Source organism: Stigmatopora nigra, chromosome 1 (genome assembly GCF_051989575.1).
Source record: "Stigmatopora nigra isolate UIUO_SnigA chromosome 1, RoL_Snig_1.1, whole genome shotgun sequence".
Taxonomy (NCBI): domain Eukaryota; kingdom Metazoa; phylum Chordata; class Actinopteri; order Syngnathiformes; family Syngnathidae; genus Stigmatopora; species Stigmatopora nigra.
In genome coordinates, this window is record NC_135508.1 from 21,489,093 (window position 1) to 21,510,000 (window position 20,908).

Consider the following 20,908-nt stretch of genomic DNA (forward strand, 5'->3'; position numbering starts at 1 on the left):
TTAATACATTAGTTAAACAACTTCAACCAAGTCTTCACATTTTCCGTATAACAAAATAATATAAAGTACTAATCCAAAATTGTTATTGTCTGCAACCTCAGCTGGCTGCCTACGCCAACTATTTCAAATACATACTTCCCAAGCCTATTATTCATGAAGCCACTATAGCATGCATTTACCAGCCCATTCTAACCTATTCGGTAAGGGTGAGTTGCTTGCCAGGAATTACATTTTCCAGCTGATGTAAGGATTCCAAATTTTGCTGCTCCCATAAACAGACTCATGCCAGAGTTTTTTGACCTCTGACCTTGTGTCAGGATCCTCCATGACCGGAAAATGTGCACATATCGCTCGGGACTCACAATGCATTTGCTTGCTTGAGTGGACATGCACGCAAACTCGGGTTGTCACTTCCACTAAACAGGGCCAAACAGGAGCAATTGTTTGGGTAGTTTAACATTTGGGCAGCTGGCAGAAAGGCTTCATGTATCCACGTGCAATTCGGCCTCAGGTGCTAAACAGAACGAACCATTTTTTTTAGGTGAAAAAATGCACAATGATATCAAATATGGGCCCAATAGCCTGAAGCAAGACTTTGACAATCACAAACAAAAGTTCATTTCCATGATTGGATGTTAATATGGCTTCCAGAAGTCTGGACTGTAAATATAAAGTATGAATTGAGAATATACTGTAAAATTAGAAGTAAAGACATTCAGCTTTTACCAGTCTGGAGTCGCAACAGAGATTCTCTTGCATGAAATATTTCTCACAGTATTTGTATTATACTACTATTTGTACATTGACCTGTTTAGTATATATTACATACACATTTAACACAATCAGTTGCCTTACATCTTGAACAATTTGGACATTTTTCAAGAATTCTGTTGTGGGTTAATGTTTTCATAAAAACCTTTCATCATGTCATATTTAAAAGACAACAACGCCGATTTATATTTTTCATTGTAACCAAAGCAATGTATTGATTTAGCTCTATGTATTATTACCGCCCTATTAGGTAGTTTTTTTTTTCGGTATGAGTAGCATAAATCCATAGTTGTCAGAAACATACTGTAAATACTGTAAAAAAATCAAAAGTGTATTCTAATTATTTTGATTTCCCCCAAAAAGTTGTGACAGTGGTAACGAAGCAAAGAGTAAACAGCAGCATGTTGGCATCTGCCATATTCCAGCTGCTAACCAACCAATGTCATGCGCTTGTCAGAGAGGTCAAAGGTGCGTGGATTTGTGTGATGTTGCAGATCAACTTCTCAAGTACAATAGTCACGGTGTGTGTATAAGTGTGATACCGGCTAATGGGCAGGGACTTAACATGCGAGCGGGCTTTTGTGTCGCTGCTAGTATCCGCTTTAGCGCCAAGGATTAAAGCTTCTGTTGTAAAAGGCTGCTTTGAACCCTAACATTGGCACAGTTGGTCGCTTTGTCCAGTTGTGTGTGTATGTGTGTGTGTGTGTGTGTGTGTGTTGTTGTCTTTTGCAACGGAGTTCTACTTTTAGTATAATGACGGTCCTCGGGGCTTGAAAGGCTTTCAAAACAAACAGAGCAGAAATCAACAGTCCACCCTGGGCCTTAGCTGCCTTTTGTGTGTGTGTGTGTGTGTGTGTGTGTGTCTGTGTTTGTGTGTGTGTGTGTGTGTGTTGGAATGATACATATACTTTTTCTTGCAGATTGACATTACCTCATGAATTGCGTTTTAGTGTTAGAAGTTTAAAAGAGCAACAACAAAAAGGAGCTTTTTAAAATACTGGCTAGTACTTGACAATTTATAATCCAGTTTTACACTTTAAAATTCAAAATACATTTTAGAATTTCTCATAGGAACTATGGATAATCTGTTCACATGGGCAGTGATTTATATGACGTTTTAACTATAAACTTCAAATAATCATTTTTAGTATTAGTAAGTAGATACTTTTTGTATATGGGGCTGCGTACCCTGCCGTTATTTGTGGTGGAAATGTCACAAGTACCTTTTGAAAAGTCTACCCGACTTAAGGGCTCTTCAGGCGACAAGAGCAAGTCACAACCGCGCCGTTCAAAACCACATTGAAGGCGCAGTGTGAAATGGGATTGCACCCATCGGCTGCTGTTTACATGCTCTGTACACTAAAGGTCTGAAGGAACCATGACAGACATTTTGTGTCATTCTGAGAAGCCGCAAATGGCTTTTGTTCAGATTTTTTTCTTAAAAGGTTTAGATACTATTTGTATCAAATCTCCCCCTTAGGGTTTTTTTTTAAACTTTTTAATCCCAATTGCTTAAATGAGCAAGGGAACAGACATTGAGAATACAACAGTATCATTGAATATAAATGAGCGAAGCAAGATGGGGTTTTAAGCATTTAATCCTGTGAAATGTGTCTGCTACATCCACATCGCTTGAACTTGACCGTGAAAAGATAGAATTCAAATTGATTTAATCTGTTGTCAAAATTGCTTCAGAGACCTCCTCTTGGATTTATAAGATATTCTATTCTTCTGTTTAGTAAACAGGTTTAGTGCATTATTTCTCTCTATTGATTGTACGTTTTAGTAAGTGTAATTTGCAAGTCTGAAAGTGCATTTTATACAACACCTGCTTGGGTTCGACTGGCCTCCACTTGTGTGGGTTGTGTCAGTAAATGGGCTTTAAATATTGTCAATTAAATTTGTTTTGTTGGTTTTGATCAATGTCCATTGATCAGGTCACTTTCTCAAACATAGATCTATGAGGTTGTTGTTTTTTGTTTTTTTTTAAATCTCAATTAATCCATTTATAATTCGCTCATGCCATTATTTGTAAACATTAAAATGCCCATCTTTCATTGCGATTAGTAGTCCCATTAATTTGATAATATTGAGGCACCATTTCTCATAATTTTGAAGTTTTATAAGCCATTGTTACAATATGATACAGATTGAATAGTTAATACTTTAATAGTTAATATTAAAATGCAAATTGTACCTTGATACACATTAAAAAACAAATTATTCGAAAAGATTAAAAGCTAATGTATTGCATGCACCTCAGGTATACCGGACCTCACTTTCATGCTCTGAATTAATAATGGTTAAATCTACAGTAGAATTTATCACAGGCCAAGGATTTGGTTAATAATTTGATCAATTTAAAATCATTAATTGGAATTATTGCTTATCTAACCATTAGTTATATTCTAACCACCATTCTATCTATATTAATCCTTCACCTTGTTATAGTTCACAATGAACCTGACTTTAACAGGTTCACATACTTTCTTTGTTTGAGGTCCCCATCTTTTGGGAAACATCTGAGGGTGCAAAAGTTGTACCATGATGCGCCATCCTTACTAATGGTCCAAAGCTGTTATTTTTCAATCAAATGTTATTGCAATTCCAAATAATCTAAGGTGGATATGGACGTTGCTGAGTTAGAGTATGCAAAATATTATTTATATTCCACTGCAGCTCTTTTTCTGCTGACAGTTGTGGACTACCACTCAGACGCTTTCCATCCAGCTTTTCTGGATATAAGCTCTGCCTGCTCTGTCATTCAAGGTGCTTTCAATGTCCTATTAGTCAGGCAACCTGGCAAAGTGAGATAGCACTGAAATCCCCTCTCCCCAAGCGTCTTATAGGCAGAACATTCATTTGGGCTCACCTTGTTCTCGTGAGAACTGGTGGTTTGGTACCAGTGGGACCCACTGGTGAATCTGCTTGGGCATTTTTATCTTTGAAAGGCTTCTTGAGAGCTCTCTCCACATTCCGAGGCAAAGTTGTTACCTAGTCCATGAGGGTCAAAGCTTCTCCCGTGAGTTATTTACAAAATGCTTTGTTTGGCCGCCGTGCAACAAAGCACCAAAGTAACTTTCCATTTGTGGCTTTCATAAGATATTAATGTTTTATTGTTTCCATGCACGCTAAAGGGTCAGAGTGTTGCATTATTTATGACTTGGATGTTTTATTATTAGGAAGTTATGTACAAAATCACCCATCTTCACTTCACCACTCACAATAGTTTAATGTCTTTCTTTTCCAAAGGTGTACTGTATAAGTCTGATTAAACAATAGTATCCACTTTCCTGATAACTGGATTTTCCAATTTGAAGTGAGGACAGATGATTTCTGCAGGTGCTCACATTTCTTGAGATGGTTTTTTGACCTTGTTTGTTCAGAGGTGAATGTCCGTCGAAGTGAGTGATGGCGAATTCGGAAAGTGTCACATTTCAATAGGATACACAGGAAAGCTAAGACTTAACCTTTTTCAGACACAGATGGTTGCTGCTAGGTCAGAAACCAAAGTGAAGTAATTGAGTAGCTCTCAAGATCAAACTACAAACTCTATTATTTCGAGACATTGTGTAAAAGTCTCCTTTTTTTTCCCCGCCTGGGCTGGCAGTACCTATGATTATTATTATTATTATTATTTTACCTCATTGCTAAAACAGAATATTTGACTATATTAATATTGTCTTGCATGGTAGAGTATGCATTTTGTGTTCTTAAACTGCTTGCATGTTTCTTTTCAAGCTTCCTCATGGCTGTAAATAAAGCAATGTCAGGTTCATTAATAATTACCTTCGTCCGTAATTATCAATAACTGCAGGAAGACATCTTATTCAATTATTGACATTTAATTAAATAGAAATGGATACAACAATGGGTAAAAGCCTCCGGAGGGGAGAGTCAGCAAGTGTCACCTTACAACTTCCGAACGTCTCCTCGAATAGACGTTTTCGTCCCATTCTTATGGTCACAAGTTACAGAGTTGTTGATCATTCCATCACGTATGAGTAAAAACAACATCTGGGACTACAATAACAATCAAAGTATTTTACTAATAACAAAAACAGGGACTAGACCTAACAACATTTAGATTAGAGTAATTATACAACCTCCTTGACCTAAGAATCATATAATATAATCATAATCATATAATCGTTACATACAGAAAAACCCGAAGTGTACGGTTACATAACGATAACAATATTCTTGTTATTGTCCGAATAGCCCTGTCCTCGTCACCAAGGGCCCACCAAATCTCAAGGACCCAGATTGGGTGGATTGTTTGTATAACCATCCTGGAACAGGCTGTCTAGGTTAAAGATGACTTGGTGTGACCTCAAGACTTTTGAAAAACAGAAAGAGAATGATTTAACAAAGTAATGAATTAATACAAAGAAAAGAAAGAGATTTATTAAATAAAGAAATGAATTAATATAACTATTATAATAATAAAACAGAATAAACCCAACATTCCCCCGTTTTTATAATATGTATGTTATTAGTCATTTCTTAGTAATCACTAAATGGAAATGTCGGTGACTGCGATTTTATCCGCCTACTCCTTACTCCCATGGCTGGTCTGAAAGAGAAAAAACATAATTATATTCGTCCAATTGGTCCTCGGATTTACCGTACTCCTGGACCTCACTGCTTTCCCCAAACCGTCCCATAAGATACAACTCATGTACTTTAGAATTTGTAGGGGCAATTTCAGTAGTTATAAGTCGGCTTAGCAAGGAGCGCAAACAGGGGATACTACATCACCCACACAATGTTAGGATAGCGGTAATTGTGCCTATAGTCACCACGAAGGATGTAGCCAAATCTTTAGATTTTCCAAAGGTCTTATCCCACCAATCTGAAAATGCGGACGTATCTACTCCAGAGTGCTCTTGCATATTGCGGTTCAGTGTTTGCAGGCCAGTAATGGCCCTGGTGAGAGATCCACTGGGTGACGCGTTGTTCGGTATGAAGGTGCAACATTGTTTTCCAAACATTGCACACACGCCCCCTGTTTCAAGGATCATATCCACCGCTATGCGATTCTGGAACGCCATCAGACTGGTAGCTGCCAGTTGTTCCTTCATGGCCACAAATCCCTGTTCAGTATAATTTCCAAGTTTTGAACATTGTAATGTAATTAATTTATTCTATCCACATTTTTGTTTGGGGTGATTAGAAGGAAGATAGACTCCCAACCTGCTGCGATCTGATTAGCCAGCTTATACTCATCTGGTACGCCCCGGGGGATGCCAATCGCATCAATGTATGTTGGATCTCCTTCCCTCCATGCCTCTCGACGATGTCGGGAGGGTCGACCCTTCACCTCCGAATTATGAGCCGCCAATTGTATCTCCTCCACTGTGGATGGAAAAACAGACACCGGTAAGAGCAGTGAGACCAAAGTACCTAGTCCTGCCGCGTTTCGGCAGGAGTCGTATAATTTATCTACCACCCCGCCACCATAGGCCAGAACGTGGAATCAGGGGTGTAGTTTGTTTTAGAACGCCGGTACACCACGTCTCATTTATCGCCCCCAGCTTCAGACCATGCCCTGTAAGGTTTAAGCAGGTAAAATGATTAAACAGTGGAAAAATTGACTTCCTATTTACTGCGTAACAAGATAAACACTGTTTCAATATTTTTTCTTGCCAAGTAGGACACGTTTTTTCATTTGTAAAAACACTTTTCCCCAAATGAATGGTGATTGAGGGAGTTGTTAGACCCCATCGTATTTTCCCTTGTCTGGTAGGTTATCCTAATCCTTTGTAAGATGGTTTAGTCTCAATTGAAACCATATGGAGACGTCAAACCCAATATAAAAGAGTTCCCTATAGTTTTATGGTATTGCTTGCTGAGCAATAATCTTTTCAATTAATATTGGTGTTTCCCGTATCTTATTAAGTCAGAAAGTTTATCTTACCCGTCCCCTCAATGTTTCAATTGAGACCACCCTTTTACCAAAGTAGCTCCACATAGTGCTTGCCTTCTTTACACTCCATTAACAGCGCCCAATTATCCCCCGTTTGGGAAATCCCTGTTTCAGAAATAAATTTTCACAGGTTAATATGTCAGTCCAAGCTTTCCAATCTTGACCAATTTCTGCAACAAGGCTTTTCCCAATCTTTAATTTTTTGCTGTTAATGTACCACACATATTTCCCACCATCTCTTTTTGTATGGCAACCGGGACGTCGCCGAGTCCAAATATATATTTTCAATGTGGAAATTTGATTTAGTAGGTAATGTTAATTAAATGTAAATGTGTGTGTTTCTCGGTTTACCCTCCCGTAAGAAGGTGTATCCTCAATTGAAACGCCTCCGCCTTTTTCTCCAACTGGAGAAAACAACCCTACTGTGGAAAGGAATAGAATCACAATCATCATTAATCTCATTGCCCCAAAAGCAATAATTGTTTTCAACATGACTTTTTGTCTTTGTTTAGGGATTTTTCCTCTTGAAACGTTTCAATTTAGACAACCTTCTTACTGTGGGAAAGGTGCATCCGTGTCCCCTTTCAGTAACAAGGACCCTCCCACTTTGCGTTGCTCCGATGTTTCTTCTTTTATGCTGCTTATCAGCATCCAGTCTTCAAGAATCACCGTCGCTTCGTCCGTTTCCTGTTGAGAAGCAAAATCTCCCTCTGATAGTCTAAATTTGGTGTGTGTGTTTTTTTTTTTTTTCTGATAGATTTGCCTCATCATCCAATTGTCATTGTGTAGTGAATAATAACAATTTGTAAGGTCTACCAAACAGGACTTCATATAAGGTCCGCCAATTGTGGATGGTAGACAACTATTATTTTAACAAAATGGGAGCCATTATCACTATAAATAGTTTCTGGAATTCCATATCGTGGAATGATATCCATATGATCTAATAAAAATAAAATAAAATCTATATGTATTTTTTGAAATGGATATGTGGGTATGCATATAGATTTAAACCCTAAGCCTTGTAGTGCCGTTGTAGCAAGGCCACCTCCCCCTTGTCGAGACATAGGTCTTCCCTTGACTCAAGCCCAAATTATTTTCTTTTATTGATAGATTATGTCTCGGTGGTCTGCCAATCAAAAAACACAAAAAGACAAACTATCATTCACGCTCACACTCATAAACAGAAGAATTTAGTGTGTTCAACCAGTCTAGCATCCATAATTTCATTTTGTGGGAGTAAACTGGAGTACCCGGAGAAAATCCACAAATTCTCGAGGACGCCATGAATACCCCACATTCCGGAAGGTCTGGATCCACCCCGCATTCATTAGTAGATCCTTTAATATACACACCCCCACTCTAGCATTTTAACCGTTTGTAAAAAATTACCTTCAAGTTTCACACAAAGTTATATCCTTTTTAATGCTATCCGTTTACCTGTTTGTTCCCCGAATTGAGGTGGGAATAGTTTCACATCTAAAGTTTTTATTTTTTACAGCCGCCATGACCTAATGGCCCCCTATCATGTTTTTTGGAAAATCCCAATTCCCTCTAATAGCATGCCAATCACCTTTTAATGCGGCCATCCAATTTTGTTTCTACTTGTTTCAGGTGATAAGATAATCTCCCCCATTTGTAAAACAAATTCATCCACGCCTAATTTATACAACATGACGCCTATGGCCTTTATTACGTCGCCTTGACTCCAAATTCTATGAACCAAGATAACACGCCGAATTTGTAAGCGAATTTCCCCCATCCCATTTTGTTCATAGACAACCCATCTACCTAAAGCGTCACTTGTTTCAAAACATGAAAGGCCCCACTAGAATTTGTGCATCCAGCGCCAAATAGAGCCTATTTACACATTTGTCTCAAACTTGTTTTAGATATGGGGTCCCCAATTTCCCAAAATTTCCCAGAATTTATGTACTACCACATCCTGTCAAAAACCCAAAACGACTAACATAACCTGTTTCTAAGCCAGATTCTGGAATTTGGAGAATTTCTCCTTTCCCTCCCTTATCTAAGCTTGTTATTGCCACTCGTTATCACTGTAACATTCAGGCGTATTAACCCCATCGTTGCTAAAGTTCTCACCAATTTGCATGCCCTTAAAGCAGTAAAAAGCAACGTTATTTGGTTGTATCAATTGACCAATGCTTATCCAATCCGTAATATCCTTAAAGTCATCAATATGACCTGTGACAAAGCATATTTCCTCCTGCCAGGACAACAGACAATGTTCTTTCAAGTGCACTTTGAAAAACATTCCATGTTACTCCATTCTTAGGGAAAATATGCTCATCCTAAACCAATTATTTTATTTACAATTCACCTAATTATTTGGATGAATGCCATGAATTTTATCATGCCACTATTGCATTGTAAATTTCCCATCTGATGTCGTTAATCAGCCAAATAATTCAATACCTACTATATACTTTGTAAATCACCTCATATGATGTTTACTTAAGACAAGAGTCATTTCCCATAGCCTGTTACCAAAACAAAAATCTACAACAATTAAATGAGACAAATCAACCTTTTGTTAGACAATTCCTAATTACAAACTTTAATGTTTTAAAAACCTTATCGTCACCAATATACCATAATATTGTAAATTTTGTCATCCTGGCCTTTTATTCTTTTAAACAGCCAACCTCCTGGATTAAAGTATTTTGAATAATCAAAAAATTCTGAAATAGTATTAATATTATTTTATCCTCCAAAAGCTAGTTTCCTTTAACTAAGAGCCCTTTGAAATCCACAATTGCTCAAAAATGACTATTTTGGTCTATTTCCCAAATCCAAAGCTTTTTACCAAATCAACCTTTTACTGAACAGATTTTTCTATCCTCTTGATGCATTTCATTTTAAAACCCAAAATATCAATGCGAAAGCATTCGCATAACCTTGCATTTCTTGCAGCCCATGTATTGTTCTTATTCTGAAAAGTCCAAACAGAAAACGCAATTAGCCGTTAACTATGACCTCCACTCTTGCTGCGAAAACAGCATTGTTATCTTATGTTTACAAACCAGCTTTTTCCCTGTGCCCAAATACAACGCTTTTTAGAGAAGACAACCATTAAAACGTCAAATTAACCCCTCTTCCGATATTCAACTACATAACAATATTTTTCCAAGACCCCATATATCCAGAATATGTATGCTGCAAGCACAACAATATGGCAAAAACCCATTTTCTGCCCTCAAGTTTGCTTCAGCACCCCCAAGGCCAATTATTATTATTATAATGTCTTCACGGAAGGGATCACAAATTTTAGTCGTTTACACGGTCCGAACGCTCCCGAAAGCCCAACACAGTTAAATCTTCTGCCCCGCGGCCCACATGTTTCACTCCCATCTAATCAGCAGCCGCTGCACCAGAAACGCTTCCCCCGCAGTCGACACATTTTTTGGCAAGTCTAGAGCATAATAAAAACACAGGTGACATTCCCTGCTAAAATTTAAATGATCATTTTGTATATATTCTTTTGTCTTTTTAAACACCATCTTCCCGTTAGCGGACGGGATCAAAAACCAAGCTGCAATAAGCCATCACATTGCTGTAAATTGACAGTACATATAGGTTATATTAACAAAGCACCACCAGCACTTGGAAATAACCATTCTAATTGTTGTTATACAAGCCCAAGCATCACAAAAAAACCCAATTTAATTGTAATCACAAAACGTCATACCTGGATTAACCAAATTAAATACCAGTGTCTCCATTAATTTTCTAGCTCAACATTCTCGTATCCAAAATCCACATTCCAAATCATTCTAAGCCGACATTCCTTGTTTTCAGAGACCCTCTAGTCTGGGTAATCATGTAATATATATACCTCCATTTTTTTTTTTTTTTACAACTTATCTCTGATTTTTGTCGAACTTTACACCATCTCTTCTCCCTCTATTTTTGTTAAACTTCCTCCGCGCCCGTCACCTATCTCGGTAAATATTTTCCCCGTCAGCCGAGGAGGCCCCGCCATTTTTTCCTTACCAAACAGTACTTTCCCGCCGCCACGGTCTTAAATATATCCCCGTTATCCGAGGGAGCCCCCACTATTTTCCCAAAATAGTATTTTTAACTTCTCCCCGGCCTTATTTCGCCATTAGTGTCTGTGGAACAAGCTGTTACACTTTTATCCACTCACATATTATTTATATATGTATATTACCTCCATTAGTGTCTGTGGAACAAGCTGTTACACTTTTATCCACTCACATATTATTTATATATGTATATTACCTCTATGCATTAGTGCATATATTATCCTGTATTCTATGCATTTTAAGCTGGCCAGCAAACCCATTATTTATTTATCCATAAATATAGCTGTGTAATATTTTTAAAGCGCTTTGTCTTTCCAATTTTTTCCAATCCTTACAAGTTAGACGTATTTTTTTGGATCGTCATCCAAACCCGCCTTACAACACGTGTTTCCCATATTTTACTATTATTTTTTGTAGTGAGTTCGTGTGCCTCACACAGTTAACTCTATTATTTATTATTATTATTAATATTATTATTATCTATTCGACTGTATCGACTGTATCTCCTAGGCCTTTCCTAATTTTACTGCAGAAACCACACAAACACCATACAACGTATATTCGTGCCTACCCTTTAGACACAGGACACTCCCCGGCCCCAATATTGTACCTCTAGTACAATACATTCGTGCCTACCCCTGAGACACAGGACACTTTCCAGCAAAGTGCCCCACCGTACCTGCCATTGACTAGTATAAACACAGGGTTTTATCGCCGTCACCCAGGACGCGAAACCAGCCCAACAATGGGCCTCACATACAATGTCCCTTTAACGCATTTGTAAACACCTTCACAACATGCAGACATTAATGTGGACTTACCCGAGATCCATCAGATGTCTCCCTCCAGCAGGAAAAGTCTTCAACCGCCGAGAATCCAGGCGCCCCCGTCGAAAAACTCCGGCCCACCAAGGGTTTTGAAGACGCCGTGCGCACGGTCACTTACCAGATGTCGAACAGCAGCGCCTGGGTTCTCGCTCCGGTATATTGACCTCCATGGCTCGAAGGACCAAAATGTCAGGTTCATTAATAATTACCTTCGTCCGTAATTATCAATAACTGCAGGAAGACATCTTATTCAATTATTGACATTTAATTAAATAGAAATGGATACAACAATGGGTAAAAGCCTCCGGAGGGGAGAGTCAGCAAGTGTCACCTTACAACTTCCGAACGTCTCCTCGAATAGACGTTTTCGTCCCATTCTTATGGTCACAAGTTACAGAGTTGTTGATCATTCCATCACGTATGAGTAAAAACAACATCTGGGACTACAATAACAATCAAAGTATTTTACTAATAACAAAAACAGGGACTAGACCTAACAACATTTAGATTAGAGTAATTATACAACCTCCTTGACCTAAGAATCATATAATATAATCATAATCATATAATCGTTACATACAGAAAAACCCGAAGTGTACGGTTACATAACGATAACAATATTCTTGTTATTGTCCGAATAGCCCTGTCCTCGTCACCAAGGGCCCACCAAATCTCAAGGACCCAGATTGGGTGGATTGTTTGTATAACCATCCTGGAACAGGCTGTCTAGGTTAAAGATGACTTGGTGTGACCTCAAGACTTTTGAAAAACAGAAAGAGAATGATTTAACAAAGTAATGAATTAATACAAAGAAAAGAAAGAGATTTATTAAATAAAGAAATGAATTAATATAACTATTATAATAATAAAACAGAATAAACCCAACAAGCAATGAGTTAGAAAGCAGAAATATGTAATTTTACTCAAATCCAAAAAGGTCACAGTTTCCAAAATGGGAAGAAAATCTCTCTTTTTGCAAGGAAATAAGTTAAAATGAAAGTTTTCTTGTATGCTAAATATTGCACACTCTTTAAAAGAAACAAAGCAGCTTACTTCAAATGTGATTTCCAGTCACTTTCTCATTCTAATTGAGCTAATAGAAGATCACTATGGAAACCAAAAGACAATGTTATCGATCATATTGTTGGTAAACTAGACGATGCTCGGTGAGTTGCATTTTTTTTTGTTTGGGCATCTCTTTACATGCTATTAAATGACAAATGTTTTCATACTTTATTTTGGGAATGTTTTCTTATTTTACTTAGTTGTAATCAATATTTACAACCTGGTGAGTGTGAAAAAAACAGCTACTTTATTAGTGGGGAGTGAAAAGTGTACAATGAATGGAAATAGATTGGGAACAAGAAAAATGTGAGTAGATCTGCATTGACATTATTTCGTGTAAATACATTGGCATGTAAAATTCCCAATACTACCTGAGTGTGTGGGTTTGTGTATGAGAGTGATTAAATCAAACTCATCAGATTATCCAGTCATTTCCAAGACGCCCATTTAAATGACAATGGAAGATCAGCTTCAATTTGCACTACATGATGTGGAGTGATGACAATAATGAAATAATGCTGTCCTTTGGCCCTCCGCTAGATGCAGAAGATTACATTCTGTTCATCAAATGTTTTTTGCAGTATTTGTGTAGCCATTATTACTTTATGGTTCCTTTTGTAGTCTGTATAAACGTTCATGTATTTTTTAGTTACTCCTTAATGTCTCTCCTCCTTCTGGTTCCTTATTTATTGTCCTCCAATGTGTGTGCGTGTGTTGGAGGTCAGTAGGGAGTGAGGTTCCTCATAATCCGGTAATCAAACCAGCTGCCAACCCAACCAACTCAACCCAACCCCCATTCTCACAAACCCCCTCCTTCCGCCTTTCTCTCTCTCCATTTTTTTTTATAGACCACTCTCCTTCTGTTTCTTTCACTTATTGTGTTCCTTACTAAATTCATTGGCTCTTTTTTCAAAACCTGTTTTAATCATCAAAGGATCAATGTGTCATTTCCTACCTCTTTTTTTAAAAACTGAACAAACAACCAATATACAATATACATTAGTACAAATCTACCATAGAGCATCCATTCATCTATTTTGCTCTTCCATTCAAATATTTAGTCAGAAACATCTTATTGCCATGGTTTTCATCTAAAACTGATCTCACATATGCAATAATCCAGACCTGATTTTGTTCTACATGTATTTACTCGATTGCATAAACAAGATGAGGGAAAATGATCTTCTAATTGGAACTCAAATCCAATTTTCCTCTGGCTGGAGTTGGTGCATTGTGACGATTTGTACTGGATTTACAGCAGTTTATCAGCTTGGGGATTTCAAGTTATAAGAGCAATGTTATTCTGGTAAAAAAACAACAACCTGGTTTTCAATTTAATCACATACTTTTTGCCATGTTTCTTTTCCTTTAATTGACATTTCCAACAAACACCGTCACTCCAAACGTATATTTGAGCAGGCAATGCTCTCCTAAAACATTTTATGCTTCTCTAAAGTTTCCTCTTTCTACTTTTTGTTCTGTAGATGGTGTTCACAGCATTTCGGCTCACTGCGTCCTCCGTGTCCTCATCATCACCGAGGACATGCTGGGCAGCAGCGTCACAGTCCGCCTGCAGAACATGTCCCAAGACCACTTTCTGTCACCACTGCTCAGTCACTTCCTAGAGGGAGTGTCGGCAGTACTCTCTGTGCCCGTCGAAGATGTTTTTGTCTTCAACATCCAGCCGGACAAGGATGCAGAATCGGGAGGTATCCTGAATGTCAGCTTCTCAGCAGCGTTACCCGGAGGAAATTTCTTTCCATCCGAGGCCCTGGAGGAACAACTCTACCTCAACCGGCCACGTCTCACATCGCTGACACAGATGGAGGTTTGTCCACCACTGTCACACTTTGGGTGGCCTGTCACAGTTTCTCTTGGTGTAGTTTACTTTAGTTTTTAACTTCCAATATGTATACTAAGTGTTAGTATTTCAAAATGATTTTTAATGAATTTATCTTTGTAATGGCTAAAGAAAAACCAGGCCCACAAAATGCATAACGACTTGATGCTTTCATGTTAAAGTACTAAGTATCAGCACGCATATAAAGAAGGTTTATTTAAACCACATACTATCTTGCATTAAGACTTTGAATAATTTTCAACATCCTGAATGCTAAACATGTCGGCTTCATTATTTATCTCTCTGAATGCTTCATGATGTTAACATGAGCTCAGTATTTTGTACTTATATAAAAGCAGAGTTGTAATTGTACATAGACATATGCACAGCTCATACAACACCTCGGAAAGGGATCCGAGTCACCACCTCGATATGTTTGTATATGAAGACTCATTTTATATCGGCCATATTGATGAGGTCGCTGTTTGGTTACACATTTGTTGCCCAGGCAACTAACAACAATGATGGAATTCATGACTTATACATACCCCAGAACCACCCAGCCCCCACCTCCCCCAAATTAATGTTGTTGTGCATCAAATATATGTTGACAATTTGGCGTTCATATTTATCGTAATAGCTACCTTCTCACATAACTTTAAGACACAAATCTTGAATTGGAAGTTTGTGAGTGTAAGAGTTTATTAATTTCAGGATGTAATCTTGAAAATTAACTGAATATTCGCCATTAAGAGCATCAGATATCCAATTGTTTTGGCATGAGAGGAAGCCTGTCAGGCAATGAGTTAATTGGAACCATACCGGCCATATTTTCTTCACATATTAAGGTGTAATCGTGAACAAAGAACTAAATGGGTGGACATCATCCAATATCTTTGACTGTTTTTAATTTAAATATTTCGATTCAAACCCATTGGATAGCATTTGCAGCCTCATAAAGGGTTCCAAATTGCCCCTTGCCATCAGGAAGGAGGGCATGATGCCAAATATGGTGTAAGAGTTTAGTCTTCAATTTCACTACTCTTCTCTTACCATTTCAAGTCAATTTCTGCATCTTTACGTATAGTTCAGGACTGGTTTTCTGGTCAAAGCTAAACAGCAATGCAATCATTCAAACAAATGGAATTTCCATCTTCAGCTTTGAGTTTAACTCATTTTAGATCAACAGTGAGTACATGAGTACAGTACTTGTATAAGCCCTTGTGGAACGTTTAATTATATCAAACATTTTTTCCATAACTAACAATGTAGTTGAGTTTTCTCACTTAGGGCCGTTTTAGAACAGTTGTATGTTCACTTGTTTTACAGTTAAATTAGGAAGGCAAACAAAATTTAAAACACAAAAACACTGCTCTCATGAGTAGACAAGAATCCCAAACCCTAGTTTTCTTATTTTTTGGGGAAACATAATGTTTTCAAGAAACACAGCGGTAGTGATTGTCGTTTTGTTCCTCAACAGATAACTCGTTTGAAGCATATCTAGTAGAAATGTGTCAATCTTTCACCGCCCACCATAAAAAAGCACCTAAACTTGACAACTAGGATATTTTCTAGCGGAATGGCTGTGGTCTTATTCCAACAGTGGCCTTGAGGGACCAAATGCATTCCATGTGAAAATGCTTTGACATGTGATCAATTCTTTCAATCTTAGACATTTGCTGTTGCCTTCAGGTCCTTCCATTTGACGACAACGTGTGCCTGCGGGAACCCTGTCAGAACTACATGAAATGCATCTCCGTGCTACGCTTCAATAGCTCCGCCCCCTTCATCTCTTCACCCTCCATCCTGTTCCGGCCAATTCACCCCATCGCCGGCCTGCGATGCCGTTGCCCACTGGGCTTCACGGGCGACTACTGTGAGACCGAGATCAACCTTTGCTACTCCAACCCCTGCTTGAACGGAGGGGTGTGTGCCCGTAAAGAAGGAGGGTACACATGCATCTGTCGGGAGGACTACACTGGTGAGTCATCATTAACTTTATTCTTACAGATACAGATAATAGCTGAACAATTGCTTTAAATCCATGCAATATTGCTTTATGTAAACTCCACAAACATGGAATGTGACAAACTCTGACTTCTATTTGGATGAAGGACACTATTGGAAAATTTATTTACACTAAGGGTGAAAATATTGATGCTTTATTATGACAGGATACTACTAAAGAACATGTTGAATTTGCTGTTTTAATTTGAGTGTTGGCCTTCATATGCTGTCAGCACCGGATACAGTATCTTAATGCCAATGAGATAACTTTTAAATATATAATTGAACACATCTCTGCTTAGTCAGGCTTTAAATTATGCATATGTTATCCGAAATCATATCTATATTTCATAACGCAGTCGTTTAATATTGGTATGCTTAATGAGTCTTTCCATTTTTCTTCCCTTTCTCGTTTCATCTACACAAATGGTGTACGTGACAATGGCAAATTGAGGAAAGAATTGCGTCTTTTAAGCTTGTTTGTGTAATTATTCCTGGATGTGGATGTGAGACAGACAAATGTTTTAGGCCACTAGTGAATTTCCAATTGGGACCACCTCCAAATAAATGAAATGGTGGCATCAGGTAAAAGAAAAAAAATGTGTGAGCCTGCAGCATAACATCCCTTTTGTTGACGTCCCACATTGACGTTGTTTCTTGATCTGCTCCCTTTTCCATCTTTTTCATGTTGATTATGACACCATAAAACATGTGAACCTTTGCCTCGTGGGAGAACTTTTCTTCACCCAAACTGTTACCTTGTCATCTAACACAAGCACACAAACAACCTCTCGCTTTATTGTGATGATTTGCTTTAGTTCTGAAGCTGGGGTTTCATTTTCCTTTGCAACTTCAGTTTACATTTGAACTCAAAAGATACATGTGAGTGGAAATGTGATTCCTACCTCCCACGGAGGCATTCAGAACATATAAGGAGAATGAAAGAATTGACAGTTAAGCACAAGTGGTGGGAAAATGGGCCTTGTATAGAGTTCAGTTATGCTTGTGGACTGATGCCTACTGATTGGTTATTTATTTAATGGTGCCAGGCAAGCACAGTAGACTAACTTGTGAAATTTAACACATCAAGACAGTGACCATGTTCTTGTACAGGTACATTTGTTCAATTTTGTGCTTTTTTTCAGAATAGGGACGTTTTTTGTTCCGTTTTATACTAAATGTTGATATTTATATAGATTTCATTACTTGTTTAATGGACTGTTTGCTGCCTGAAGAACTCCAAAAACTTTGCAGTAGCACTTAGGAACTTGGACAAAGTTAACACTTTTTGGCATTCCAACTAATTATTGGGAGAATTAAAAAAAAAATCTAAAATGTGTGAAAGAAAATGTAAGCCATTCACAATATAAAATCGAATTCCATCTGATTTTTGACCATTTTTAACACTTAAAATTGTTGCTTTACAATTAACCGAACCCAACCGGAAATTGCTTTTTCCACTACTGCCATTCATACTCTATGATAAAACAATAAAGGAACAGCTTGCTTGTTTATGCAAAAATCACAGATTAAGCCATTTTGGAGATTTCTTAAGGGAGCTAACAGATGACCGGAGAGAGAGAGAGAGAGATGAAGAGTATCTTAAAGGCAGTGAGACTGAAAGTGGCAATGCAAGAGGAAGGAAAAGGGAGATGCTATGTGGAGTGTATTGGCCTCCAGGGATGCACCATGTGGTGGAGTGGGAGAGGAGGGAGCGACCAGGCGGTGGGAGGCGAGGCGGAGCAAACTAAGATGCCAAGGGGTGGTTGAAGAACATAGTGGCTTTGATGAATAAAACATCTGCATGAATGAAGGGATAGTGTGAATACATTAAGATGAGTATGGAGGAGGAAGAAGGGGTGAGGAAATAAAGATGAGGCAAAGTGGATTGAGACCTGGAGACAACACAGGTGAAGGAATGCAGCAAGGTGCCGGAAAACAAAGATCATGAATAAGTAAAGACTCGGAGAGGCATACATTTTCTGCATGAGAAATATTTTCTCGTTTCCAGATGTTCACTGTGTAGTCAAAGTTCCAACTTTATTTGTAGTGTTTCAAATGTAGGGCAATGACGATAATGTTTTACATCATTCTTATCAGTCATTTTGGCTTATAAAATTGTGCAGGTAAGTTTTTTTTATTGGAACAAGTTGGAATTTTGCTCCATTTGGTAGGCATTCTTACGCCAAGACATCACTTGCACTCCAGTTTTAATCCTGCCTTCTTGAAATGTCCCCAGTGGAGGCTATACTGTCATCTGCCAACTCCCAATCGATGTCCATTTAGGGATTAATTTCAGTCACTTATGGGAGGTGATGTCATCAATTGCTCATCCATGTGGATCAATATTCTTGGTACTTTGGTGAACATTGATACATTCATGTAGAAATATTGAATAGAAAACTAATACAAGTTAATAGAAGTGTTCTGTGGGGATTGTGGGGAGCTTCTTTTGTCTAAATTAGAACTGGCTGTATACAAAACCTGCAAAATTGAACCAAGTCTTATCATGTAAGGTGAACAAGTTTTTCATTTTTTCGAAAGATACGCACTGTTTAAAAGTCCATCTCAACTTCTAGCTTAACCCTTCAGGTCTTAAACCATAGGATTTATTTTATTTTTTAATATATATATTTTGTCTCTATATATAGCATGCCTAAATATGTTTAACATGCTGTGAGTATCTTGCTTGGTATATATTATTTCTAAGTACAACACTATCTATCAGAACCTATATTATTACACTAACCTATTAAAATATCATATTAGGACAAAAATACATGTAAATCATCTTGATTTCTCTTTCAATAATTGAAATATATATATTTTTATATTTATTTCCAGCTTCTATCATTCCACCTGTTTTTAACCGAGCAAGCAAAGTGAACCAGACTGTGCGTAGATGTGTGTTTAAGTCTCGCCACACGCATTATTCATGAGTATTAATATCTATTCATTTATTTCGGTATTAATGAGTCTCTGCAGAAAAGTGGTACAAGAGACAAAGGCAAGACAGGCAATTTGCTGTGCTAGTAAAAGTGTGTCCTTCTTTAATACGTTGCCTATTGTGTGGCCTCACAGACAATGTGTGCAATTAATGGAACATATTATCAGATGTCCATCTTACAGGTTTTGTGGGCTCAAGACCTTTGGTGGTCGGAGTTTGCCTGTTTTTTTCTCTTAGTGGTTTGGTCACATTAAAAGATGTCCATCAGCCAGAGTGAGAATGGCAGTAGAATGATGATGATGAAACATTGAAAGGACAGATAAATGAACAGTGGTCAAGACAGCAAAGTGCAGGAAGAAACCACTAGCATAAATACTACTCGAACCTTCCTGGCCTCATACATTGTCCTCTCATAGACAGGGCCGCCTTATCCAATGGGTTACGGTGGGCTAGAGGCCTGGGGGCCCAAGATTGGGGGGAGGGGGGGACCTATCAGCGCAAGTGATTCTCCGCTAGCCCTCCATCGACACTGTGTCTGATGATATTTTCTTCCAAAGTATCACGGGGAAATGTGAAGGCTTTTATTGACTTACTCCAATGTGTGTTGTGTACGTTTTGCCTATGGGCACCAGCTAAAAGCAGCACAAACAAAGTGCCTACAGAGACAGTTACACGATCAGACCTGACAGCCTGGAGGGTGAGGGCAAGGATTCTTTGTATGGGTCAGGAGCAGGAATATGGCGGATACAACACACAAAAAAATGAGTTGTATTGCTTACTGTATGTATTTATACATATGTATGATGAGTATAGCATTCTACTTGCCATCTTTGCCTGTTTGAAACAGAAATGTTGGGTAGTGAAGGTGGCCCCTGTGGAACAATTTATCTGCAGGCCAGTTGCAACACCCTGTCTGCTCTTTTTATATGGAAAAGCCAAGAGGGAGTGTGAGTGTGAGCAGCTGCTTTGTCAGAGTATGTTTGTGTCCAAATGTGCTCGAGGAAAGGTGGAAACCGATCTTCCATGTGCTTCCGTCATTATGTGGTGGTGGTAGTGGTGGAGGGCTTACGTGGGTGTTTCTTTTCATGGAGGCAAACTGCTGGAGGAATCTCTGTTTTTGTTACTTGAACTAAGAAGGATAATTTTATCAATCTGGTTTCTGGGCAGAATCATAGGCTTGCCCCATTAAAATGTCACAGACTGAAGATCTCAATGCATCTAATTGAATTTGCATGTAATACAAACTCTCTGATTTGGTCTCAAATTTTTTTTTTAAAATCAAGTAAGGAAAATAAAGGGCCTGTTAACCTCTTGTCATATTTAAATGCACCAATAACAAAGGCTCTATCATTCTGTTTTCAGTAGCTATATTTTCTTATTATTTATTTTTAAGTAAGTTGCACAAAGCCCTAAAAACAAATCAGCATACATCTAGTAGACATAAAAATGAAACTT

General features: G+C 38.1%; 1 protein-coding gene across 3 annotated transcripts in view; it reads left to right on the forward strand.

Moving 5' to 3' along the window:
• Window positions 1-20,908, forward strand: part of celsr3 (cadherin, EGF LAG seven-pass G-type receptor 3) — a 60,910-nt gene that overhangs the window by 8,154 nt on the left and 31,848 nt on the right. For all 3 annotated transcript variants that reach the window (XM_077718099.1, XM_077718091.1, XM_077718109.1), the window contains exons 2-3: window positions 14,144-14,487; window positions 16,192-16,480. In XM_077718099.1, the coding sequence (XP_077574225.1) occupies window positions 14,144-14,487; window positions 16,192-16,480 (633 nt within the window). The remainder of the gene's footprint in view (window positions 1-14,143; window positions 14,488-16,191; window positions 16,481-20,908) is intronic.